Below are 27,465 nucleotides of genomic sequence, written 5' to 3'. Positions count from 1 at the left end.
CATTAACAATGTCTACACTGTATTTCTGATTAATTTTGAATTATTTTAATGGACAGAAAATGTAATTTTCTTCAAAAACAAGGACATTTCTAAGTTACTCCAAACTTTTGAACGGTAGTATAGAAACCACTTTGTATAAGCCAACCTACTTTGTATTGATATTATGGCCAATAGAGCTGTGTGTGATCTAAAAGAGAAAAAAAACTGTTTCCAGCCAAGTCAACAATGCAATGTCATAAATGTCATAAAGATATGGTCCAATATACAGTAAGTCTAAAATAAATGTGGCAACTTTTATACTGTTGATAAAACAATTCAAAAGACGTATGACTCCATTTTATTCGAGAGCACGATAGCAATCAACTGCCCCAACATGGCAATTGAAATATAAAAAGAAGCAGACAAATGTGATAAGTGATAAGAAAAGATGGAGCTGGATTGAGGCAAAGACGAGCTTTATTTCCCCTAACGCAATGTTGGACTCAGTGTGCTAGATACTAGTAAAGAACCTCTATTTTACCCACTGTCCTACAACAGGGGGGTATAGAACTTATTAGGTGACCGAAAGCAGTTTTTCAGACAGTTTGTCCACTGACTGGCCTTCCAAAACTGTGTCAACAGCTACCCTGTGGTGCTATTTTGACAAGGTAATCACAGGTGATGACTGAGCAGGCTTTACCTTGTCCTCTGTCCTCTGTTTGACTCATCTCTAAAGCCCCTGTAACACCTATTTAACGACTTACCTCTGAAAGATGGGACCCATTTCTGTCATTCAATAGGTTAAAAGGAGGACGTCAGACACTCTTTATCCTCCACCAGACACCTGCTGAGAGTCACTGTGAGGGATTTCTCTGCAGTGTCAGTGTCTGTCTGTGGAAGAGTGTGTGTGTGTGTTTTTTTGTGTGTGTGTGTGTGTGCCCGTGTTTGTGTGTAACTCATGTCACCCCCAGTGCCGGTCTGATGTTCTTGGGAGGTGGTTGGTCCTTTTTCTCTGGAGAGGTTGGCTGCTCGTTCTCCTTCTTGCACCACTTGAGAGGGACAAACAGTCTGACTGGACCCATCTGGACAAGAAGAAAATGGGAAAGTGCAATGCTTGGTGAGCAACAACCGTGATACATTTTTCAGGACTTCTATGATTTATTTGCGTGAACTGTTGGACAGGTTGATTAGTTTCTGTACAAAAAAAAAGAGTCAGAGATCTTTAAGAAATGCTTAGACGACTGAATGTTCTGTTTCATGTGAGCACCAACCTCAGCAAAGATTGCCTTTGCTGCAGATGGCAAAAGCAGCTGTGAAACAAAATATATGCTGTGTTGTAGAAAACTATTTCCCTCCTTATCTTACAAACAATAAACCAATGCCCCTGAGTCTGCCCTTTATGTCTGCCAGCCTAGAGATCTGTTATAGCCAGGACGTCGGAGGAAAAACGTGACAGACACACATGATTTGCTGTTGTTTGTCTACTTTCTGGCTGGATTGTCATGAATAAATTCTACTTACCATATTCATGTTTTCCCCTGCATATCCTTGGTACTGTGAAAAAAATATGACAGTGTGATGGGACAGAATGTGAAAGGTGACTTTCACAACTAAGCTTTTAGAAGTGATCATCAATGTCTACATGGCATGCAAACCACACACTGCTGGTCTGTACCAAGGGGTCCTGTATGTTACACCTCTAACATCCTATCCCTTGAGCTTCACCTTGAGCTACCAGTATATTCAAAATATGTTCATTCACCGACATACTTGTCTCTGCAAAGTCAACTCGCTCATCAACGGGAGGTCGTCGCTGCAGGCCGCACAAGTACAGGAGGCAGCATGGAGGTCGAGGGTGTGCTCCTGAGAAATCAATCATATCTCTGCATTCTAAACAATCAGGTGCACACTCCGCTCCTTATGGATTTGGACAGTGAAGTGACAATGTTTCATTTGGCTCTATACCCCAGCATTTTGGATTTGAGGTCTAGTGTTTCACATGAGGCAATAGTGAAGAATGTCACCTTTTAATTTGAAATTAAATCACTTTACACTATATATCTTGTCCCCCTCATTTGGACAAAATGCAGTCCCTCTTTAAATGACGTTCAGCTTATAAAGGCTTCATAAACTCTTCATAATGCCTTTATAACACTACATAAATGTGTTACAAAGCATCTATAAACATATGTCATGGTTCATAAATGTGGCATAACTGTGTGACATACAGTAATCACCGATGTCAAATGTGACATACCCACTAGGTTAAATATGATATAACGTGTTTTATGAAGGTGCTGTAAGTATGGCATGTGCTCTAAAGTCAAGTCATGTTAGTCACATTACACCTAATCTCATTCAGTTAGCTCTATCCGGAATCCTTGGGACATCCCTCCCCTAAATGCTAACCTTAACCCCTACGCTTAATCATAACCATAACCCTTACCAAATCCTAACCTTAACCATTTTACATTTCAACTTCAATGGGGTATTAATGTCCCAGGGATTCCGAATAGCAAGGACCAATCTCGTTCCCAGACACTTCTGCCCAAATGTGCAGAAGGTCTGGTGAACCAACGCATCAAACTTGGCCTTCGCTAGCCAATACAGAGTGCTTGGTGAATCTCCCGGCGCATTACTAATTGGCTTAAGCTACCAACCAATTATCTTCCACAACACTTTCCCCCATGTGTCTTGTATCGTATTTGTCTAACGTCTTGGCAATAAAGAGATTGTGTTTGTAACTCTTATTGGGAGAGTTTTTTTTCCCCACAACTGCGACACATCTACCACAGATTTTAAGAGTGTAGTCTTTATTTTTTCAGTGGAGCCATTAGCTAGCTAGCTATGTCCTTTGCTAGCTACCTGGAAGGTAGGGCCTGTTGTTTTTTTCTCCCTTGAGGCCAGGGGGAATGGTTTCCACTAAATAGCACAACTATATTGTAAAAATGAATGAACAATTTTATTTTTGATCTTAATTTAAGGTTAGGTTAGGCATAAGGTTATTGGTGTGGTTAAGGTTAGGGTTAAGGTTAGGTGAAAAATAAAATGTTAATGGCCTCCCGAGTGGCGCAGCAGTCTAAGGCACTGCATCCCAGTAATTGAGGCGTCACTACAGACCAAAGGTTTGATCCCAGGCTGTGTCACAACCGGCAGTGACCGGGAGTCTCATAGGGCATTGCACAATTGTCCCAGTGTCGTCTGGGTTAGGGGAGGGTTTAGTTTTGGAGGACACATAACTCGAATTTCGCCTCTCCTGAGCCCGTTGGGGAGTTTCAGCAATGAGATAAGATCGCAATTGGATATCACGAAAAAGGGAGGTAAAATACAAAAAAGAAATCTGAATAAAAATGTTTGGCAATGGCCATGGTTCAGACATAATTATGACTTTGTGGCTGTGTTAACGAGTGATGACCGGGGGAATGTTTTTGCTAGCAAAGGAATATAAACGCAAGGATTTCAAAGACTTTACTGGGTTACAGTTCATATAAGGAAATCAGTCAATTAAAATAAACTCAATAGGCCCTAATCTATGGATTTCACATGACTGGGAATACAGATATGTATAGGTTGGTCACAGATCCCTTTAAATCAAAGGTAGGGTGTGGATCAGAAAACCTGTCGGTATCTGGTATGACCACCATTTGCATCATGCAGCGTGACACATCTCCTTCACATAGAGTTAAGGATTAGGATTACCCCCTTTTTTTAAAATGTTTTGCCTAAAATGACATCCCCAAATCTAACTCGAATCAAATCAAATCAAATGTATTTATATAGCCCTTCGTACATCAGCTGATATCTCAAAGTGCTGTACAGAAACCCAGCCTAAAACCCCAAACAGCAAGCAATGCAGGTATAGAAGCACGGTGGCTAGGAAAAACTCCCTAGAAAGGCCAAAACCTAGGAAGAAACCTAGAGAGGAACCAGGCTATGTGGGGTGGCTAGTCCTCTTCTGGCTGTGCCGGGTGGAGATTATAACAGAACATGGCCAAGATGTTCAAATGTTCATAAATTACCAGCATGGTCCAATAATAATAAGGCAGAACAGTTGAAACTGGAGCAGCAGCACGGCCAGGTGGACTGGGGACAGCATGTCAGGTAGTCCTGGGGCATGGTCCTAGGGCTCAGGTCCTCTGAGAGAGAGATTGGAAGAGAGAATTAGAGAGAACACACTTCAATTCACACGGGACACCGAATAGGACAGGAGAAGTACTCCAGATATAACAAACTGACCCTAGCCCTCCGACACATAAACTACTGCAGCATAAATACTGGAGGCTGAGACAGGAGGGGTCAGGAGACACTGTGGCCCCATCCGAGGACACCCCCGGACAGGGCCAAACAGGAAGGATATGACCCCACCCACTTTGCCAAAGCACAGCCCCCACACCACTAGAGGGATATCTTCAACCACCAACTTACCATCAACTTACCAACTTACCATCCTGAGACAAGAACCGGCCAGGCAGAGACAGCAAGGGCGTAACTGCCTGTAGCTCAGCCCCTGACGCAAGGATATGCATATAATATACCACAGGTGGACTCCAATTAAGTTGTAGTAACATCTCAAGGATGATAAATGGAAACAGGATGCACCTGAGCTCAATTTCGAGTCTCATAGCAAAGGTTCTGAATACTTATGTAAATGTGATATTTCAGTTTTAAAGTTTTTATAAATGAGAAAAAAAACGAAACGTTTTTGCTTATTCATTATGGGGTGTTGTGTGTAGATTGATGAGGGAAAAAACACTTGAATTATAAAATTGATTAGACTGTAACGTAACAACATTTTGAAAAAGTGAAGGGGTCTGAATACTTTCCGAATGCACTGTACAGTGTATTCAAGTAGTGTGTTTTGGTCCCACATTTCTAGCACACAATGACTACATCAAGATTGTCTCTACACACTGGTTGGATGCATTGTTTTGGTTGAGTTTCTGATTATGTTTTGGTCAGATCTTTCTGAGATAGATGTATCTGAACACTTTAAATGAATCCTGATAATGCCAGGAATTAAACATGAAACTGCTCGAACTGTTTACTCCCCTCTTGTTGGTGGAGAGAACATTATGCTGTTTGAAAGCACATTTTTTGCACTTCTACACATTTTCCCATGTGGCAGAGAGAACATGTTGCTGTTTTAAAGCTCATTTCCTGCAATTCGACACATTTGTCCGTGTCTTATGTGTGTTTATATTATACCAGGGGTTGAAGAGTTCCAAAAATAAATAAGAAGTGCCATCAGAGACTGTCACGACTGACAAGACTGTGGGCTGAGTGGGTTGGCTTGCTCACCTGGATGAGGCACTGCATTGGACGCCTGCATAGCGGATGCTTCACTTAGAATCCTTGCCGCTTGCCTGTCCTGACATGCCCTCAAACTCAGTGGGCCTGTACCAGTGGAATGGACAGGCGGCAGAGACAAGACAAGCGAACATGGCAACAATTATTTAAATGGAGATGGGCATCATTCACCTTAACCCATGTATTCTCAAGATGAGTGAAGAATATATGGCTTCTTTCAGACAGCTTTTATCAGCTGGGTTTCTTAAAAATAGTCAACTCCATAGCAGCGAACCTATCACCTCTTTCACCCCTATTCCCTGCCACTCTTCAACTTTGTCTAAAATCAAATCTGTGTTTACACTCATTTCTACTTCCAGTTGTGATATTGCAATTACTGGTAATCAGAGTGGCCACGGTCTCCAGCCAGAGCAGGGGAAAGTAATGGAGCCTAAACTGTCCTGATCTTTAAACCAAGAGCTCCACTTTGTGGCCACACCTACAGCTACATGAGACCAGTCTAATCTTGTACAGCATGCCGCTGGTGTTCATGGAGCACACTGGCTCGATGTTCGTACGCAAACAAGTCCCAGTGCTTGGAGCCATTTTTCCCATGCCCTAAGGTCATTGGAGGAGAGGGAGTCTGAGGCCCTGGCATTGACAAGATAATACACAACACTTGAGTTACCATGACAACTGATATTTATATTTGTAACTGAGATTCCCTATAGCATACCAGAGGTCATGGCGGCTGCAGCGTTCTTCTGTCCTGTTGCGTCCACTATGCTCCCATAAGTGTAAACCACTATCAGAGTGGCCTTCTGGGGATTGACACCATTGCCCATCTCCATCACAAATGGAGACAAGAGCTGTGACTTGTTTTGTACTCAAGAAAAGGGTGCCATTGAAAGGAGTGATTCCTGGGGTAGCTGTAAATGTGAAAGTGGATCAACTGCAGGGAAAACTGCAGGTGTTTGTGATGTTGGTGCAACGCAGACAGGGTGGCGTGAGTGGTGAAACAGAAGAGTCGCTATCTGTTTCATTTAACCCATACAAGCTTTTGCGCCAAATCCAATTGCTACAGGTGTCAAGCTTATGGGCATGTGGCAGCAGTGTGCAGGACAGAGGTTCCTAGGTGTGAGAAGCGTGCAGAAGGGCATGAGACAAAGGAATGTGGAGTATTGGGGAAAGAAGCGGTATGTGTTAATTGTAGGAGTGCCCATGGGGCTGGGATTCAGAAGTGTCCTGTGCGATAGAGGCAGGTTGAGGTTGCTATGGTGGGAGAAGAGCAGAGGGTGCCGTATGCTGAAGCAGTGAAGAAAGTAGAGGAAGATGGATGAAGGGGGAGGGATCCTGAGAGGATTCATGTGAGTAGTAGATCTGTATGCCAGTATCAACGAGTGATATACAGTGCCTTGCGAAAGAATTCGGCCCCCTTGAACTTTGCGACCTTTTGCCACATTTCAGGCTTCAAACACAAAGAAATAAAACTGTATTTTTTTGTGAAGAATCAACAACAAGTGGGACACAATCATGAAGTGGAACGACATTTATTGGATATTTCAAACTTTTTTAACAAATCAAAAACTGAAAAATTGGGCGTGCAAAATTATTCAGCCCCCTTAAGTTAATACTTTGTAGCGCCACCTTTTGCTGCGATTACAGCTGTAAGTCGCTTGGGGTATGTCTCTATCAGTTTTGCACATCGAGAGACTGACATTTTTTCCCATTCCTCCTTGCAAAACAGCTCGAGCTCAGTGAGGTTGGATGGAGAGCATTTGTGAACAGCAGTTTTCAGTTCTTTCCACAGATTCTCGATTGGATTCAGGTCTGGACTTTGACTTGGCCATTCTAACACCTGGATATGTTTATTTTTGAACCATTCCATTGTAGATTTTGCTTTATGTTTTGGATCATTGTCTTGTTGGAAGACAAATCTCCGTCCCAGTCTCAGGTCTTTTGCAGACTCCATCAGGGTTTCTTCCAGAATGGTCCTGCATTTGGCTCCATCCATCTTCCCATCAATTTTAACCATTTTCCCTGTCCCTGCTGAAGAAAAGCAGGCCCAAACCATGATGCTGCCACCACCATGTTTGACAGTGGGGATAGTGTGTTCAGCTGTGTTGCTTTTACGCCAAACATAACATTTTGCATTGTTGCCAAAAAGTTCAATTTTGGTTTCATCTGACCAGAGCACCTTCTTCCACATGTTTGGTGTGTCTCCCAGGTGGCTTGTGGCAAACTTTAAACGACACTTTTTATGGATATCTTTAAGAAATGGCTTTCTTCTTGCCACTCTTCCATAAAGGCCAGATTTGTGCAATATACGACTGATTGTTGTCCTACGGACAGAGTCTCCCACCTCAGCTGTAGATCTCTGCAGTTCATCCAGAGTGATCATGGGCCTCTTGGCTGCATCTCTGATTAGTCTTCTCCTCGTATGAGCTGAAAGTTTAGAGGGACGGCCAGGTCTTGGTAGATTTGCAGTGGTCTGATACTCCTTCCATTTCAATATTATCGCTTGCACAGTGCTCCTTGGGATGTTTAAAGATTGGGAAATCTTTTTGTATCCAAATCCGACTTTAAACTTCTTCACAACAGTATCTCGGACCTGCCTGGTGTGTTCCTTGTTCTTCATGATGCTCTCTGCGCTTTTAACGGACCTCTGAGACTATCACAGTGCAGGTGCATTTATACGGAGACTTGATTACACACAGGTGGCAAAGTTCAAGGGGGCCGAATACTTTCGCAAGGCACTGTATATGCTTCAGTAAGATTGTCTTTTTAACGTTCATAGACATGGTTATCAACTCTACTGCAGGGATGGAACGTAAGTCGCAGAAAATAGAGGTTGTGGTGAAAGCTGTGGAGGAGTATTTGGGTGTACGAGATCTGACATCAGAACAGTTACAGGGTGTGTTGAGTGGTGGTGTCCTGTCCTTCCAGGCCGTTGGCCTGAGGTGGGACCAGGTAGTTTAAAATAGTGGATTAGGTTGGTCGGTTTTTAACAAGCGTAGGGTTAGATGGCAGGGTCTTTTTTATTGATTTATTTCATTGTTTTCCCTTTCCTTTTTTCCCACGCAAAGTATAAGGGATTTATACCCCAGTCTAGTTGGTGGCGGTAACGCAACATTTATTGGATGCCAACCGCCATAGGTAATTTTGGCTCCCGAGTGGTGCAGCGGTCTAAGGCACTGCATCTCGTCACTACCGACCCTGGTTCGATTCCGGGCTGTATCCCAACCGGCCGTGATTGGGTGTCCCATAGGGCGGCGTACAATTGGCCCAGCGTCGTCCGGTTTAGGGTTTGGGCGGTGTAGGCCGTCATTGTAAATAAGAATTTGTTCTTAACTGACTTGCCTTGTTAAATAACGTTGTTTTTTTTAAACAAATCAAATAAATAAGACATTTAGGGTGGAGCTAGGTATGCCATACCTCTGTGTATGGGTGTGGCGAGTAGTCGGACAAAAAGAGTATCAGAAAGGTGCAATATGCAGAAATCAATCTGCTATTTCCTAGTTGCTAAAATTCTAATCGTTCGCCTAATTTCAGTTTTTATATGGCAAAAAAAGTAATGTACAGTGTGGATAATCATTGTACCATCTAAAACATATTTTTCAATAACCAAAAATATTGTGTATTCAGCTGTTTGAAGCTGGTGTATAAAACCGAAAGTATAAGAATCAAAAACTAATCTTAATCGCAGGACGCATAGAAATAGTGCACATAGAACAGATCTACCGCTTCTTAGACTTGCTTTTAATGATACTGAGATCTATAACTGACATTTCTATGTGAATTTGGTCAAAACTTATAACGCAGGTTTAACGGATATGGGCAATTGTCCTGATAGGATTATGATTACCCTGAGTATATTTTGTTATTATCCGTGATTCGGTCTAATCATCAAATCAAATCAAATGTTATTGGTCACATACACACGGTTAGCAGATGTTAATGCGAGTGTAGCGAAATGCTTGTGCTTCTAGTTCCGGCTATGCAGTAATATCTAACAAGTAATCTAACAAATTCCCAACAACTACCTTATACACACAAATGTAAAGGGATGAATAGAATATGTACATGTAAATATATGGATGAGTGATGGTGTGCGGCATAGGCAAGCTGCAGTAGATGGTACAGAATACAGTATATACATATGAGATGAGTATTTGTAAACATTATTTAAGTGGCATTATTTAAAGTGACTAGTGATACCTTTTATTAAGTCCATTTATTTAAGTGGCCAGAGATTTGAGTCTGTGTGATGGCAGCAGCCTCTCTGTTAGTGATGGCTAAGTCAAATGGTGAGTTTTTTTGCTAGGAAGCAATAGAGAGAAATAGTAATGGCGTATTTTTTTAGGCACTAACTTGTTGGACAAAGCCTATAGGGACATTAATGGCATTTTTGTAGGGTTTTTGGATAAAGTAAGGTCTGTGGTAAACACAGGCTTATGAGATCTTATATGTTTGGTTCTATGAGATAATCTTCATCAGTTAACATCACTTTTTGTCAATTTTAAAGCATTTATATAATAATTCATAAAGGTCATGTTAACTGACTGGTATTATCTCATAGAACAAAACAGATAAGATCTAAGCCTTTGTTAGCCTCAGACCTTAGTTTTGAATTTTACCCGAAAACCCTTTTCTTTCCTCTGTAATTCCATAGGGATTTCTGAACGAACTAGAGGTAACTAACTAATTTCTGGGTTTTAGGGACTACAAGCTGGCGAGCTCTATGTGCATAGATAGTATTTAACAAGCGGGGTGAAGGTAGGGAAAACACATTAAATGCTGATGTGCATTCTGACTGAGTGACAGCAAACAGCCAAAGTTGAGGACAGCAAAAGTTGGACACACTCACACAGTTCCAACAAGATTCCGCAGCCGCAAAGTCAAAATTGGCTATATTGTAAAAATTCATGAAAACAAAAATGTTCTTCATTTAAGATTATGGTTAGGCATAAGGTTAGCAGTGTGGTTAGATTTAAAACCACATTTTAGGAAAATAAAGTGATGAATGTGCGGGGTTTATCCATAATTGTGGCTGTGGAAGCATAATTACAACCCACACACACCCCTTCGCGCGCTGCTCCTAATCTGCAGCTTTTTGGGTCTATAAACGTGCAGGGAACTAGGTATTTTGCCAACATGTGGAGTGTTTGGTGTGTAATTTTCCAAACAATCAGTGGCTTTAAGGAGAAGCTCTGATATACACTTGTGGTTTTCATCCATTGTTGAGCAGAGTAGCTACTTAAAAAATAGGTCCACGCTAGATGCCGTTGACTTCAGCAATGTTTTTTTACTTTAGCCAATATGTAACATAGAGATTTGGAGGCCACTAGCAGAGGCCAATCTGAGCATGCCATACTCTTTTTGGCTAGACAGAATTTAAAAAAAAATCATTTTTATTTATTTGACTGAGAACACATTCTCATTTACAGCAACGACCTGGGGAATGGTTAAAGGAGAGAGAATGGGGGGGCTCAAGAGAACGTATTTTTACTAAAGAAATACATATTATATCCCCCTAAAGTCTAAGGGCCCGGGGCTGGGTTTCTACTAGCCTCGTCGTGAACCAGGCTTCTCTAATAATATGGGTAAGCCTGGGGAAGTACATGGTAGAAAAATGGCTAAATAGTGGTGTAAATTAGTGACACCTCATTACACATCATTTGTGAAAAGACCGATTTCCGAGATGTCCCCTGATCTGGTAAACACTGCTGTAGTTCGGCCACCTTCCACCGCAGATGCGGAAGATCAGCATTGGCGGATGCGGTGGACTGAGACGCAGCCCATGCAAAAAAATGTCTAAATTAAACAGACAGATTTTGATGGTATTTTTTTTAATGTATTTATTATGCCTCGAGTGGAGAATGGGGAGGGGCTCAAGAGGATCAATTACTTGAATATTATTTTTATTAAAACAATTTTTATGCCCAGCTCATGAGGCCCCTTGATGATGAGGCCTGGGGCAATTGCCTCTTCTGCCTATTGGTAAATCTGCCAGTGGTCACTACTTTTGCCTTACAATCTTGCTCAAGGGCTTTGAACCAATGACCTACTTGACCTTGCCAATTAGAATTGATTGACATATCCCTTGCATTTATGGAAAGAGTGGCCATGAAACGAAAAAGGCCATGAAATTCAGAAATATATCATGCGATGAAGCACCATTATGAAATTATAAATGTTCTAATGAAAAAAGCAATTTTATTATGAAATGAAATATTGTAACATTATTTTGAAAAGTGACATGAAAAAATCTCATTCAATATTCTTGAATCATTTCACAATAAAGTCTTATATTTAATTATGTATTCATTCATTCAGTTATTTATGATTATTTTTTTTTTCATCTGGACTGTGTGGTATTTCATTATTTATCCATGTATATATTCATTAATTTACATATTTCATTTTGAGTACTTTGGTCTTCCGTAGAAATTAAGCTACTTTCATGACGTAAAGATTGCTGACATGGCCTCATACAAAACTAAATTCATGCGCCCAGGTAGCAGGCCTAATTTTACGACCTACACCTAGGAAAATCTCAATTCCATTTCCTTGATTCCTTGCATCCTCATACGTCTCGTGCTGCACCGTCAGAACTAGAAGCACAAGCATTTCGCTACACTCGCAAAAACATCATCTACTAACCATGTGTATATGACCAATACAATTTGATTTGATTTGAGAGACAGCTAAGCCTGACTTTCAAGCTGGTTGGCAGCCTGGCTGAGGAGTTGGTCCATACCATTTCTCTCATCAGCCTCAGAAAGAGTTCAGAGGCACTGAACAAGCTCCAGGCTGTGGGGGACAAAAACATAATCGCTAACCATCTGTCTGAAAAGGTGAGAACGTGTGGAGTCAAGTTGGAGGACATAACAGTGAGCATTGTTCCTTTCCAGGAGTCTACCTTAGTAGACCTAGCGAGGATTTTCAAGGTGTTGACTGAGGGGAGGTTGTGTGACTCATCTCTGAGGGATTTGGCTTACCAGACAGCTCTAGCCACATGCAAGCACAAGACAGTGGTGAAGAGAGTTCAGAATCATAATACATACAGATGGAGCTGCTTGGACAGGAGGCTACGAGGGTCTGCGGGCCTCAGATTGAGGAAACAGTTAGGGGGACGTGTTTCCCTAAGTAGTCCCTGTCAGGGCTTTGCTCCATCTTCCCACTGCACCAAGGGAGCACAGCTTTACAAATATCAGGCCTTCCTTACCAGACAGGAAGTGGTCACGGTCCGCCCTGCTCCTTACGTGATGACACCTCCATATATTCCTACCCTTCTCACTCGGAGATCAGTGCATCCGAAACAATTGGCTTTGAACCAATGACATCTTTTCCCAGCCTCCTGCTCCAATGAATTTGGAGCCTATCCAAATTGTGGTAATTCCAAATTGTTTTTATTTATTTATTATTCACCTTTATTTAACCAGGTAGGCTAGTTGAGAACAAGTTCTTATTTGCAACTGCGACCTGGCCAAGATAAAGCAAAGCAGTTCGACACATTCAACAACACATGGAATAAACAAACATACAATCAATAATACAGTAGGCATGGTGGCGAAGTAATTACAATATAGCAATTAAAACACTGGAATGGTAGGGTGTGCAGAAGATGAATGTGCAAGTAGAGATACTGGGGTGCAAAGGAGCAAAATAAATAAATAAATAAATACAGTATGAGGATGAGGTAGATTGGATGGGCTATTTACAGATGAGCTATGAACCGGTGCAGTGATCTGTGAGCTGCTCTGACAGCTGGTGCTTAAAGCTGGTGAGGGAGGTAAGAGTCTCCAGCTTCAGAGATTTTTGCAGTTTGTTCCAGTCACTGGCAGCAGAGAACTGGAAGGAGAGGCGGCCAAAGGAAGAATTGGCTTTGGGGGTGACCAGTGAAATGTACCTGCTGGAGCGTGTGCTACGGGTGGGTGCTGCTATGGTGACCAGTGAGCTGAGATAAGGCGGGGCTTTACCTAGCAGAAACTTGTAGATGACCTGGAGCCAGTGGGTTTGGCGACAAGTATGAAGCGAGGGCCAGCCAACAGGAGCATACAGGTCGCAGTGGTGGGTAGTATATGGGGCTTTGGTGACAAAACAGATGACACTGTGATAGACTGCATCCAATTTGTTGAGTAGAGTATTGGAGGCTATTTTGTAAATGACATCGCCGAAGTCGAGGATCGGTAGGATGGTCAGTTTTACGAGGGAATGGAATTCTACCCCAGGAGGTTGGTGGCACCTTAAATGGGGAGGTGGGAGTGGAATTAGTGGAATGGTATCAAATACACCAAACACATGGTTTCCACGTGTTTGATGCCATTCCATTAGCGTTGTACCAGCCATTATTATGAGCCTTCCTCCTCTTAGCAGCCTCCACTGAATTCTACAGTCTTTACGTTAAAATTACATGCATTTAAGTTTTTGTTGTGGTGGGGACAGTAGCATTGGTATTTTTTTAAGGAAAAATTCTACTTTAAGGAATTTTTTTGATATTTTTTTATGTTTATGTTGAGTGCACATAATATAATTTAAAGTATACGTTAAGATGTCTGAAATAGAATAAACGTGGCAAAAACAAATATAGACTTTAATAAATGCATTTCTATAGAGCATATATTTTTACAACGGTGGGGGAGTTCCAAACTGGAGGCAGGCGCGGGTTCTTCAAAACAGCACCCCCTGTCAATCATCTAGTGTATATATAAATATTTGAGTCAGATATGCATCCCTATCTAATCTTCTTGTTGTAGTATCCCTCAAAACAGTCAGTAAAAAAATGTATACATTTATTTGAAAAATATGCCTCAGGGAATATAATGTCCTTGACGACTGGGAACCTACACTGGCAGCCCAATGGGGAGTTAAGGGGATGAGGTCTCACTAACATCCTGTTACATGACTCTTTTACCCCGGTCATGCACACATGATTTTGTTAATGTATGTCCCAGCTATGCAGTTTCCATGCTGGTGTCATGGGATGATCATAGCACCATCTCTCTGTTCCCACAGCTCTAAGGTCCCATAGATCTCACTCCACCTCCATGAAGCCTCTGTGAGTGATAGTGAAGTCCAGTCCACAGATCCAGTAGTGTCATAATAACCTCTAGGATTCTGTGGATGGCACTGTGGCTTCATCCAGCCATGAGAGCCAGCTGTACTGCACCCGGCCTCCAGTTCCCTCTGGCGCTTGCTCCTCCTGGTCTTCCTGTGCTGCCTGAAATCCCCCAGCAGGAAGTCTCCCAGGTGGCCTGTGTGGATGTCCCAGTAGTGGCCCTTCCCATCCTCACAGTGTCTCACCTTGATTTACTGATTTAATTTTTTTGACAAATATAAACTGCCAATACCTACTTTTTTTAACTATCAAGGATAACACAATAATTACTTATTTACATTGTGGTCCTTTTATTAACCTTCACAAAGAACTCATTCCGGGACAGGTTGTGCCTCACATTGTTTCTCCAGCCATGGCCCTGACCTCTGACACCCAGGCCCTGAAGTAGGGGAACTGGTCCTCCATGGTGCTGCAGATGTAGGCCAAGTTGAACTTCCAAGAGGAGGAGGAGAGGATGGCTTAGGCGATCAGGGCGATGTAGGAGAGCGAGGGCTTTGCAGAGGGCTCTGGATTGCCATGTTTTGTGTCCTCACCGTCCCAGGTGTTGTTGTCTGAGAGCGGCTCGGACTGAATGTCACCCGGCAGGCTGGATGTTTCTGTGGAATGTCATCGCGAACAGTGCTGAGGCCTGTCTTGAGTAACTCCCTCTTTACTGGAGCAATTTCTGCCTCCCTGCCTGACGCTGACCCCAGCTCTTCTATCTATGTCTCCTTGGAAATTAGTCCTCCAGCCTCTCTGCCTGCCTATACCTCTCTGACCATCCCTTCTACTGGCTCCACTTCTAACTTCTTTTGCTCTATGTCCATGTCTGTGTTTGTCATGACTTTCAGTAGTCAGCTTTACAGCACAAATGCGAAGAGTGTCTGTTGAGAGCCTTCCTACATGCTTTGGTGTTAGTGGAAAGACATTTCTGTTGTAGGCTACCTGTCTTTCCTGTGATGGTTTGCACGGTCTGTTTGACTCTTTTGTTTCTCCTCTTTTCTTAACCACATTCAGTCCCTGCGTGCCACCTTCCTTCACAGATAAAAGGTCAACTCTCATGAAACATTCCATCATTCATCAAATCGGAAACTGTAGATTGTGAGTTGTTACAAGACGCAGCTAGCTAACTCTCACTGAGATAAGACTGGAGCTATGTGGTCATTGTTTGCCATTTTGAGTTGCACAAGGGGGTTAACACTTGTCATTTTTGATTAAGCAAATTATGTAATGTTCCACGTAATACAGAGTTTGTCATTCTGAGAGAAAAAAAGGCTTCTAATATTTTAAACAATTTGGGACGTGTCGGCAGTTAACCTGAAGTGTCTATACAAGGAGTTTCACCTTTATAACAAAACGTGTTTTATCCAGTATTTATGACATGATTAACCCTTTGACCCTTATTAGGAGAAGTTGACTAACATAACATTACTCATAGGAGACAACAAACTATCCTAGAAAATGTTTGTTTTGGTGACAGACTTAACAGTGCACACCCGAGGTCTGGTTCTGGGTGCCGAGATTAGTTTGAATTAAATAACGTTAGTTAAGATCAGCCTATATCTCAAATGTTTGACTATTTATATCATTGTTGTGAAGCAGTGTCTCAAAGAACAGCCATTGATATTATTTTCTCAGTGTTCTCCTGAGCCCACACTGCATAGTTGAAGTCCCTTCTGACCTATTTATAGTGCTGGCCCGCGCTACAATGTCATCTGTAACTCGACTCCATCTGTTTAGTCACAACATGTTGAATGTCAGTTGCCAGAGAGAAAGAAGCATAGAACTTGGCTCTGCGATTCCCCTTCACTCTGTCACTAGACAGCCCAATGGAGTCTGCTGCGGCTGAACCAAGACCCACTGGGGTCAGCAGCCTCTTGGGTGTCCCAGGGCTCATCACCTGGGACGGGAACGAGGCGATTGATGCGGAGGTGATCGGTGGCATCAGGCCCAGGTCCTCCCCTCTTCCACGGAGAAGGAGCTCCAGTGACTTAAAGGACTGTGAGCTCGAGCTGACGCCGTCAAGCTCCAGGAGGGTGTCCTTTGCGGACGCCCTCGGCCAAAACCTGGTGAACGTGAAAGAGTTTGACTCGTGGGACATAACCATCCCGCTGAATTTCGACGCCCTTGAGGGAGAGAAAGAGGTAGAGGAATACTACTTGTCCTCCTTATACACTCCTCCACCGTCCCAAGAAGCCATGGTCCTGAGGGTTCAGGAGCAGAAGCTAGAGCTGGAGAGCATTGAGTTACTCCGCGGGACTACGATACTGAGGGGCGTGGTCCGTGTTCTCAATGTCTCATTTGATAAGATGGTGTACATCCGCACCTCTCTGGATGCCTGGGTCACGCACTTTGACCTGCTGGCAGAGTTCATACCAGGGTCCAGCAATGGAGACACTGACTGCTTCTCCTTCAAGCTCACCCTGGTGCCCCCCTTTGGGGAAAAGGGGGCCAGAGTGGACTTCTGTCTCCGGTATGAGACCCCTGTTGGGACTTTCTGGGCCAACAATAGTGACCGGAACTATGTGATGTTTTGTCACCAGAAAGTCAAAGAGCTGAAAGATAAAGCACAAAAATACGAAAACAGGCGTAGGAAAAGCATCCTGAAAGCCAACATGTGAGGATGATCAGATTAATCAAAACAGGCTTGTTTTGAGTGTGTGTAGATTGATGGAATGATTGAATGCTACAGCAGTACGTTTCTGAAAATGTGTGGTCCAGTCTAGTGGTCCAGTCATGTGAAAGCTTTGACATATATCTAGATATATTTGCTTCCTGATAAATAAGCCAACTTGCAGTTTATTATGAAATTATGATTTTACAGTAAATGTTGGGCAATTGTTGTTGGGTCTTTTTTCCTGAGCTTTCGTTTAATTTATTTACAGTCATGAATTTCCCTGTGACGAAAACTGGTCATCAATCAGTGATGAATCGTCAGGTAATCATTCATTGTACTAAATCATTAAAAAGTGAAATGACTCGGCCATACACTAAAATCAATGACATTAAATCAATGACATTAAATCATTAACTAATGTAAATTATGATTTTTTTTCCTCTCTAGATGTCAACAAACGTGGAGGAGAGATGACTAGTGTGAACATCTCTGAGTCTCAGTCAGGAGCACTCGAAGATGATCATCAGGAATTACTGGTGAGTAACACCTGCAGCATTTGGATTTCAGAACTTTTACAGATGAGTCATGTATCCATGGTTTTCTTACAACATACGCTTTTGTGATACATAGCTTGACGTAACTTTTGTGTACGATTTTCAAATGAGCCTTACTTGTTATTGCGGCCTTCAATGATGACTAATGCAAGGTTTAATTGCGTTTCTATGTAATCTACAGTAAATGGCATGGTAAAATGCAAGGGTTAGGCTTAAAGCTGCAATACGTAACTTTTTGAGCGACCCACTAAATTCACATAGAACTGTGTGTTATAGATCTGTCATGCTCATTGAAAGCAAGTATAAGAAGCGGTAGACCTGTTCTATGCGTTTTTGCGTCTTTTGCTTTCGGTTTTGTATACCAGCTGAAAATGCAATGTTTTTGGTTATGGAAAATATATTTCACAGCAGTTTAGATGGTACAATGATTCTCTACACTAAACTTGCTTATTTTGTCACATAAATTGAAATTAAGTGAACTATTAGAATTTTAGCAACCAGGAAATGGAGGAGTGATTTCTTTATAGGTCATCTTTAAACAGCTTGAGGTGACCTCAGAAACAGGAGACAGTGAACCCTGTTGCTCTTTCTCAATATGTCATGTGATCACTGATGTCCGAGCCCTGGTAGTCACTACTTTAACATACTGTACTAGTTGCATATTTATGACACTTGAGTCAAATGCCAAGTATTTATATATATTCCATGACAGGAGCTTAGAGAGGTCTTACATGGTCACATGAGTGACTAAGCAACACATTGCAATGGCTACATTACAATCTCAAACATTCAAATGTTACTGGCCAGAGGCCAGTGCTCATGTGAGATTTGGTTTGGGGTGCCAAAATTAAATGTCTAAAAATATACTTTGGCTTGGTCATGAGCAATATTTAATCTGAATGTGCCAATCTAAATGTCATCATCCCCAAACTAGCCTAACAATTGAGGAGGCATTGTGTGAGAAAGCTAAATTGAATCTATCCTTCTTGCTGTTTGACAGATTGAGAGCAGCCAAAACTCCAGCCGGAGAAACCGACGAAAGGCAGCACGATTGGTGAAGGTGCAGGACTACTTCATTCAGAGAGAGGATGAGACCCAAGAGAAAGAGAAGGGAGCAGTGGAACCATCACAGATCCCACAGGAAAGCACATTCCCACAGGAAACACCTTCAAATGGGCCTGTGGTACAACCACTGGCACCACAGCACAGGAAAAAGTTTGGGCTGCAGGCGACTTCAGATTCTCTAGCTACGTGCAACAAATTGTCTCCTGGCCTCAGGGACAGCACGTCTTGTGAGGAGTCAGTGAAACCTGAGAACATAGACTCAATGGTCAGCTCAGCCCCATCCGAGCTGGGAGAGGAACATGCCTCACCGATCCCCAGCAACAAGTCAGATTTAACTGATCAACCCACTGCTCTGTGCCAAAATGGTCATACGTCTGTTTCTAAAGTGGAAGGAAGTGCTCTGATGCAGATGGAATCTGAGAAGGGTGGATCTGCCATCAGCACAGAAGGAACACGTTCAGATAACACTGTGAGGTTGGAGAACAGCACAGCAGGCTCAGTCCCAGGCAGCCAGACCAATAGCTTTACGTTTGGAAATGTTGTGGCCCCACTATACTGTCAGGTATTTGGTAGAGCGGTGAGCGAGAGCCAGAGCTCAACCGATATTGGGAATCGAACAAGGGGGACATTGCATGGAAGGGATTCAACAGCCTGTACAGTCCAGAGTTACGTAGAAACTCACTCCTTTGTTTCAGTTGATACCCACGGGACACCTGAAGAAAATCCTGTAGATCAACAGCAATATCTTGAATCAAACCAAGGACAGTTCATCTCTGGATTAAGTGCAGAAAAAGAGTCTGAACTTGAACCTCTGTCAGAAAAGGCAGGAGGTTTTCCCAGGGCTCACACTGCCCTGCACACTGCTGCTGCTCTCAGGGCACAAATCCCCAAAGAGGAATCAGGCCTCCAGGGGCCTGAAGAGAACATTCTGCCTCCCCAGTCCCAGATCCACCAGGACAGCGAGTTTATCCAGACACAAACCCCATTAACAAACACAACACTTTCACAAACTCCTCCAGACACAACACTTTCCCAAACACAAACATTGATAGACACAACACAAGGCAGTCTCTTACAGTCACAAACTGAAATGGGGTCTAAACATGTCTCTGCTGAAATGAATATGCAGGGGTACTGTGGTGGATATGAGAGACCTGATGAGTCAGAGGAAATGGAGAACCCTTCCCCAGCCAACACTGACGAATGGTCAACAGGCACATTCACAGAATTAGTAGGCACATATATAGCCATGCTAGAGCCTGTGTATGCTGACCTAAAGGTTTTCACTTCAACAACAAAGGTGGAGGAAAAGATCCCCACTGAGCACAAAAGCGTAGCTGTGACCTGTACAGACACACTGGAGGAAGAAACCAGTGGGACAATGTTAAATGAGGATCCCATTGTCATTAAGGGATGGACATCATTGGAGAAGTTGATGAGAAAACAAACGGATCAAGTGAAGGGTGAACCATCAGTTGAAGTGTCAAACACCTTTGGTGATGAAGAAAACAGGCATTCTATTGACAGTAAGGTTTATAGTGAGGAAGAAGGCGAGATGACAAACTATGTGAGGGATGATTATGATGAAGACACTGACAAGGTCCCAATGTCCAAAGAAGAAGATATTCATAAGGAAGATGACCTGGTCATTGTGAAAAATAAGGAGGATTTAGTTCCTACAGAGAACGAGAAAGGTCCAAGTGATGGACAACCATTGCTGATGAACAATATAATAGAAAAAGACTGGGAGGAGACTGTGGAAGAGGAAGAGGAGGAGATGAGGGGGGAAAGGGAGTTGGAGGAGGTAGGGGAGGTGGAGGCAACAGAGGAGGAAGTGGGGAAGGAGGTGACCAAGGAGGAGTTGGCAGCAGAAGAGGTGGATAAGGACAAAGAAGAAATTATGTTATGGGAAAAGGTACAAGGAAGGGTGGAGGAAGAGCTGGTGAAAGGAGAGGAGGAAATAGAGAAAGAAATGGAGGACGAGATGGTTGTTGAAGAAGAACTGGAGGAATTAGAGGAGGGGGGTGTGAAATGGATAGAGTGGGAGGAAGAGGAGATTGTAGAGGAAGAGAAGGAGGAGGAAGCAGAGAAAGACAAAGTAGATGTAGAATTACAAGATGATCAAAATGAATTGGAGGATGAGTTAAGCAAGCCAATGGGCAATACTTGTGAGGGTAAGGGGGGTGAGAGCACAAATGTAAATGTTGCAGAAAAATCAGGCCCAGAAGAAAATACATTAAAGACGGATGAAGTGTCAAATCTGTGCTACAATGACGTAACACCGGACACCAATCATCTTGGAGGAGAGGAAATGGATTCCATCAAAGGAGACGGGGAATCCTACATTCAAACAGATGAACCTGCCCGTGAGAAAGAGGGTGAAGGTGGGGCTGAGGCGGACAACGCGTCCACAGAGTCCCCGTCAGATGAGGAGATGGAGCTGTACATGCACAGTCTGAGGGCTGCACAGAAGCAGCGAAACAAGGACCTGAGTCTTGGGAAACGGCCCTCGATAAGTAGAAGAGGCAGCAGGCTGTCCATGCCGTCCATCAGTGAGTCTGTGGATGAGGCAAGCAACCAGGAAGATCAGCCAGACACAGTGTCTGTGGAGCATCAATCTACAAGTGCAGTGCCCGTTGTGGAGGGAGGGCAGGATAGCACCAGGAGCAATGTCATGTGGTGGAGAGAAACATTTGCTTGGCATAATCTCTCAAAAGCACTGTTATACACCGTCCTGTTTGTGGTGTTTTTTTTTGCTGCTTACCATTATGACTTTCTGGCCTGTTTCAGTCTTTACTTGTTATCTGTGATCTGGCTGGTTTGTCAGGGGGAGAAACCGCCGAAAGGAAATAATAGAATAGGTCGAGACCCGTGAAAATATATGTCAGTGTTTATAAAGTGCTCCACAATTAAGTTGAATTATTTTTCATTATGCCTCATCTGAGAATACATGAACTCGCTAATGCCAAAAGTGTAAAACGATTGGTGTGTAGCATACTGCAAAGAGTAATGTAAATGTACGGTAAAGTACGTATATACATTGTTCTATCCAAATTCCATCAAGAAATACTGCATATATATATATAGCCTAACAATTGAGGAGGCATATATATATATATATATATATATATATATATATATATATATATATATTATTCTTATATATATATTCTTATTAAAATTCTTATTAAAATGATATTAACAGGCTATTAACATTAATATTATCCTTTAATTAGCTATACTCTTATGAGTGTCACCTAGTCCAAGGCAGACCCTTTTTCAGTTCAATGGAGCACACCATAATATTATTTTTCTAATAGAATGTTATGTGCCTTTTCTACACATTGGCCATACTATTGATGCATCTTGACAGCATGTATGTTATTTGAACACATTAGTTCAAAGCCTTACGTTCAAACAACACACCAGTTACAAAGCTGTGGACCATTGCTTAGATGGATTATTGATTATAACAACTTTTATTGCATTACTGTATTTGGTGTAAATTAAACTGATTTTAAAACAGTCTAAATTAGATTTATTTTGTACCAGATGCCTCCAGATTCATAATATCAATTTACAGTATGTTATTACTTTGTTATTTAATAAATAAATAGGCTTAACAAAAACTATTATGTCTATGAATCTCTTTTCTGATAACAGCGGTAGAAGAAAAAAACGTTAATTTGCTGCAATCTTTCAACAAATAATATAATTGACCACATGTGTATTTACAGTACCCATGGGACACGTTTAAAAAAACATGTAGACATTTCCCACAATGTGAAGTATACTTGCATGCAGGACTTTTGTGATGAAGCAGGGGCGGACTGGGACCATAAATCGTCCCAAGCATTTCTGACACACTGGGGTCATATGGGCCAGTTCACTAAACTATTTTGGGTCGGTGGACGTGAAATGGGACAGCAGCCCATTAGTCAAATGATGATCATTCTGCACCAAAATCACAATAACATTTCTTAACAGGGCCATTTTATTCATTTATTTTACAAAAAGATGGACCGGCCCACCGTCCGTTTCTGTGATGACGACATCTCATGCCTTATTCTTACTGTTGGACTCCATCCATCACACCACTGACCTTTAGGAGGTGAACTCTGCATGGCACCACTGGAGGTTGTCAAGCAGTAGTGAGTGTGGTTGTAATTTTAGCAGACGTATTCGATTTCAATTCGCTCTCATCCAGGCTTGTTAGGGCTTTGTGATGACACATCTGTTTCCTGTACTCTGATGCATTACTGTTAGATTCGTTAGATACTGTATAGGGCTCTGTATAGGGCTCATGGACAACTTTATTGTCCGTGTTAGAGCAAACAGATGTTTGTCTTCTGCTTCGTTCTCTTGGTAAATAAACATGGCAGAAGTTATGCAAGGGGTATATCCCTAATAGTAAGATTACAACACAATCATGGGTCAATGTTGATGTACGGTTGATTAGGAAAACAGAAAGTGTGAAAACCATGGTCCACTTCTTACCGCATATCAGCTTGAGGCAGTTTGAATCTGTTCTCATGTCAAGACAATGCTGTCTATATTAGTCTTTCTGGTGTGTTGAAATGGTTTTCTTAATATACAGTATAGACCGAACTGAATGTAATTGAATTCAATCTCTTTGTCTCTATCTGACTCGTGCTTTGAGGAAGTGTGAAAGGCTGTTTTCCAAGGCACAGATTTTATTTTGCCAAATAGAGTGGGGATGACAGAACATAAGACGCAGCCTAGTTTGCATACTGTATACTCCCTACAGCGTCACAGTGCAACTGCCAATCTGGACAAGCAGGTCTCTCTTCACACACTGTTCAAAATGTAATGTCTCTGTCAAACCAAGTGCAGTTATTCACCTTATGATTTATGTAGCTAACTTCACCAGACACCAAAGACTCTCCCAGCAAACACCAATATGTTTAAATAGGTGGTCAATACCATAAGCTTGTGCTCAATTCGAATAACTTGATAGCTAGCGCCATGGGGCGTGTTTGAACTTTAGCTGTTGGCTGTGATCGGGGTTGTACAGCTGCAACTGCTTGTCAGGGGCTTTCGGGGGCTTCCTGTGTGAGGATATTCACACCCTTTAGCTGTACAAAAGAACATGTGGACATTTTTAGCCACAGAGACACAATTACATTCTTAAAAGGGCAGACACACAGAGAGCCTCTTCTATCTGTGCAAAGAGAAATAAGGGGAATGTTTCGCTAACATGGCAAATAATATTTTCCTTAATATCTTAAATTCTCATCTACAGGTTAAAAAGGGGGATGTATTTGTGTCCATCAGCCACATTTGAGCAATGATATTCCGCAACATGAGTTCCATGAGAGCCATGTGGCTGAAGTGGCTGTGTACGTCTGAGGGTGAGGTGTGACATTGGAGTGACATTAGAGCCGTGCGTCACGATTATGAGCGTCATGCGCCATCAGCCAGGGCAAGGTGATGATATCACATTCATCCAGCTTTTTCACCGAGACTCGTCATCGTGATAACACGTCATCAAAACAAATGTGCTGGAGTTGCTTTTCTCTTTCCCTATTGTATGATGAAGACTGATGGAACGTTCCATGATTATTAGGATCTTTCTGTAAGTGTCTGTCTGTTTCACTTTCTTACTGCTTGCTAACAAGTGTAGGGCCCAAAAAAAAACATGACTTACTTTGTGTGCCAGTACACATTAGCAGTCTATAACAATCAATGCTCAAAATACAAAACGCAATCATTTTGTGACACCATGAGTCATTCTTTAAGGCATTTGGGCATGGAATTTGATATATATAATATATTGAATACTTTGGTATACTTTCTATCATTCCAAATAATACCTCGATACAGTATCTCTAAATCCCAAGAATATGTCCAACTCTACTCATCGCTACTGGGACAAGCAAATTTGCTTTACTTGAATCACGTTTTACAGTATAGAGGACTTGCATTATGTTTTACATTAATTAACAGTTCAATATAAACAAAAACATGTATGATGAATAACTATTTGTCATTTTAAGTGTTTTCATGGTTGCGAAGTTGAGGAGCACAAATGTCACTGTAAGTCAAAAACGACCCCAAGGCTAATTGCTGTTTACACAATGGCTCGCAGAAACACTTTAACCGTAATAATTCAGTTATGACACAAACCCATGATGCTCAGTGTGTGTAAAGGTCCTCACATGCTGCTGCCTATGATGTCAAATTGTGGTCACCATGGTGGAATGGGACAGGCCTATATTCCACATGACACTCCACTCTATCAAGCAGCTGTTTACATACATCAGAAGGGTGTGTCAGGATCTGTCTGAAATGGCACCCTATTCACTATATAGTGCACTACTTTTGACTAGAGCCCTATGGGCCCTGGTCAAAAGTATTGCACTATATAGGGAATAGGGTGCCATTTCAGACACAGATTCAGTCTGACCCAGATTCAGGAGGTATAAGCAGTCACCATCATGTGTTAGTTATTTTTAGGACAGCAAACAAGTTATTATTCACCCAGGGATTTGAAGGAGAATTTACAGTTTACAATTTACTTATAACAGAGAACAACTGGTTTAATTGTATCAATTTGTGCACATGCAGATTATATCTACACCAAAGTCAAAATCAATCCCACGTAATGCAATATTACAAGACTAATGAAAATGGTGACAGTATTTTAGAATAAGCAGCATGGCTATTGCCTAAATCACCCTTTGATAAAATGTCTTATAAGTAATAGATTTATTCAGCCTATGTCAGGGGTACCCACGTAAAAAAAATACTACAATTTACTATAGAATACTATAGTACTTAGTATAGAATTCTGTAGTAAACTGTAGTATACTGTAGAATCCTATACTCCACAGTGTAGTATCCCTCGATTGTGTAGTGCTTACTATAGACTTTGTAGTATACTGTAGAATAATATACTACACACTGTATTCTCCTCTGATCATGTGTAGTACTTACTTTTGAATTTTGTAGTATACTGTAGAATACTATACCACACACGGTAGTATCCCTCCATTGTGTAGTGCTTTCTATAATATTTTGTAGTATACTGTAGAATACTATACTACACACTGTAGTATCCCCCTCGATCATGTAAGCCAGGGTTACTATAGAATGTTGTACTATACTGTAGAATACTACACTACACACTTTTGTATCCCTCAATCTGCTAGCTGCTAGCTTTGTCGATGCTGGTTTGATTTGAACGTGCTGTCCTTCGGGAGCTCATGCAGGAGATTTCCTCTGAGGTTCCAACTCGATTGTGTAGTGCTTACTATAGAATTTTGTAGTATACTGTAGAATACTATATTCCACACTTTAGTATCCCTTAATTGATTGATTGATTTTATTTGACTATTTAAAAACATAGTACAACCACAAGTGGGGATACAATGCATTTAGAAATGTGTCAAGAATAACACAAAAAAAATTCTAAGCTAACCCACATGAAAAAATACTATAGCATACTATGGTCTAAATACTGTAGTATTACTATATTTATATACTATATAAATATAGTAGTGCTTTTACGGACTTTACTGTAGTATTCACTGTAGTATTTTTTTGCGGGCATGACTGTAGTATACCCTGGATCCCTGACCAGTTCACCGGACATGCTACCTTATCCCGGACCTGCTGTTTCGACCCTATCTCTCTCTATCTCCACCTGCTGTCTCGACCTCTGAATGCTCGGCTATGAAAAGCCTTAATGGCCATGTACTCTTATCTCCACTTGCACAGCCAGAAGAGGACTGGCCACCCCTCAGAGCCTGGTTCCTCTCTAGGTTTCTTCCTAGGTTCCTGCCTTTCTATGGGATTTCCCCTAGCCACCGTGCCTCTATAGGTGCATTTCTTGCTCTGTGGGGTTTTAGGCTGGGTTTAAGGACTTTGGGACATCTGCTGTTGTAAAAAGGGCTTTATAATACATTTGATTGATTGATTACATCATCACGCACAGCCCTTTATCCACAGCAAGTAAATTTTATGGAAACACATGTCTGGTGGGAAAAAATGCGCATATTGTTTTTATGTCGATTTTTTTTTTAAATATTTGCCTGAAACTTTTGTTGCCAATTGGATGGATACCTAGGTAGTGTAGCCTACATGAATAAAAACGAATTTCAGCACAACATATCATTGCGTGACTCCCAAGTCTACTTCAATATGATGGTTATTATAGCAATATTTACACATTAACGTTTCCTCTGCCATTTCTAACACACTTCATTTTATCAACACAGAAAAATAAACCTTGTCTAGCGAAAATTTGTTTTGTCGAAATTTGGAAAGTTTATCAACAAATTTGCTGTTTCCATTAGGTCTGTTGTGACATTTTTTATCCGACATGCAGTACTTTACTTGCCTAAAAAGATTGGATGGAAACCAGTTTACAGTCTTCTTTCACAACCAGAAACCCAGGAAAGACATTACCCATGAGCTCTACCACAAGCGCAAAATAGGGAATGCCCATTAACATAAGTGCAGTAAAACATGTTTTACATGTTTTCATATAATAGGCACTGATCAGTATAACCAATCAAACACAAGAAAGGCACATCAAAACACATTAGTAAGGTTATTCTCACAGTATATAAGGGCTATGATGACAGGACTTATCTTCCAATATGCTCCAAATAGTCTTTTTTTTTATTTCTATGAAATGCATCCATCCCTCCATCCCTTTTTCCATTCCTTAGAGAAAACACAAGTATGAGGTTGGTGGTGTTGGTCATTTTCATTTTCACTTCAATCACATGTTAATGAATTAACAAACTCAAGGGGAGGAGATGAGGAGCAGAGGCAGAGTCCACAGAGTTATATGGAGATTGCAACATTATATCTGTGCCTTAATGGCGTCTGTAATG

At 41.8% G+C, this 27,465-nt stretch overlaps 1 protein-coding gene across 3 annotated transcripts; it reads left to right on the top strand.

Annotated features, from left to right (window-relative positions):
• On the top strand, positions 1–21,681 carry ppp1r3ab (protein phosphatase 1, regulatory subunit 3Ab). Of its 3 annotated transcripts, none has more exons than XM_021567353.2 (4): positions 1–1,096; positions 17,251–17,303; positions 17,430–17,518; positions 18,537–21,681. In XM_021567353.2, exons 1-4 carry the CDS (start codon positions 1,077–1,079, stop codon positions 21,474–21,476), a joined length of 3,102 nt encoding a protein of 1,033 aa, XP_021423028.2. In that variant the 5' UTR covers positions 1–1,076; the 3' UTR covers positions 21,477–21,681. The 3 variants fall into 3 exon arrangements, with proteins under 3 accessions (XP_021423028.2, XP_021423022.2, XP_021423017.2); XM_021567347.2 differs by lacking the exon at positions 1–1,096 and adding an exon at positions 15,273–16,838; XM_021567342.2 differs by lacking the exon at positions 1–1,096 and adding an exon at positions 15,273–16,982.
• Positions 21,682–27,465: the final 5,784 nt, after the last annotated feature.

This window comes from Oncorhynchus mykiss, chromosome 2 (genome assembly GCF_013265735.2).
Source record: "Oncorhynchus mykiss isolate Arlee chromosome 2, USDA_OmykA_1.1, whole genome shotgun sequence".
NCBI classification, from domain to species: Eukaryota; Metazoa; Chordata; class Actinopteri; order Salmoniformes; family Salmonidae; genus Oncorhynchus; species Oncorhynchus mykiss.
This window is presented reverse-complemented; position numbering and strand designations above follow the sequence as displayed.

Excerpts from the sequence above, each read along its gene's own strand:
- ppp1r3ab (XM_021567342.2), top strand. The coding sequence starts at position 16,195 with ATGGAGTCTGCTGCGGCTGAACCAAGACCCACTGGGGTCAGCAGCCTC. Across the intron at positions 16,983-17,250 it reads AGCATCCTGAAAGCCAACAT|TCATGAATTTCCCTGTGACG; the intron begins GTGAGGATGATC and ends ATTTATTTACAG. Across the intron at positions 17,304-17,429 it reads AATCAGTGATGAATCGTCAG|ATGTCAACAAACGTGGAGGA; the intron begins GTAATCATTCAT and ends TTTCCTCTCTAG.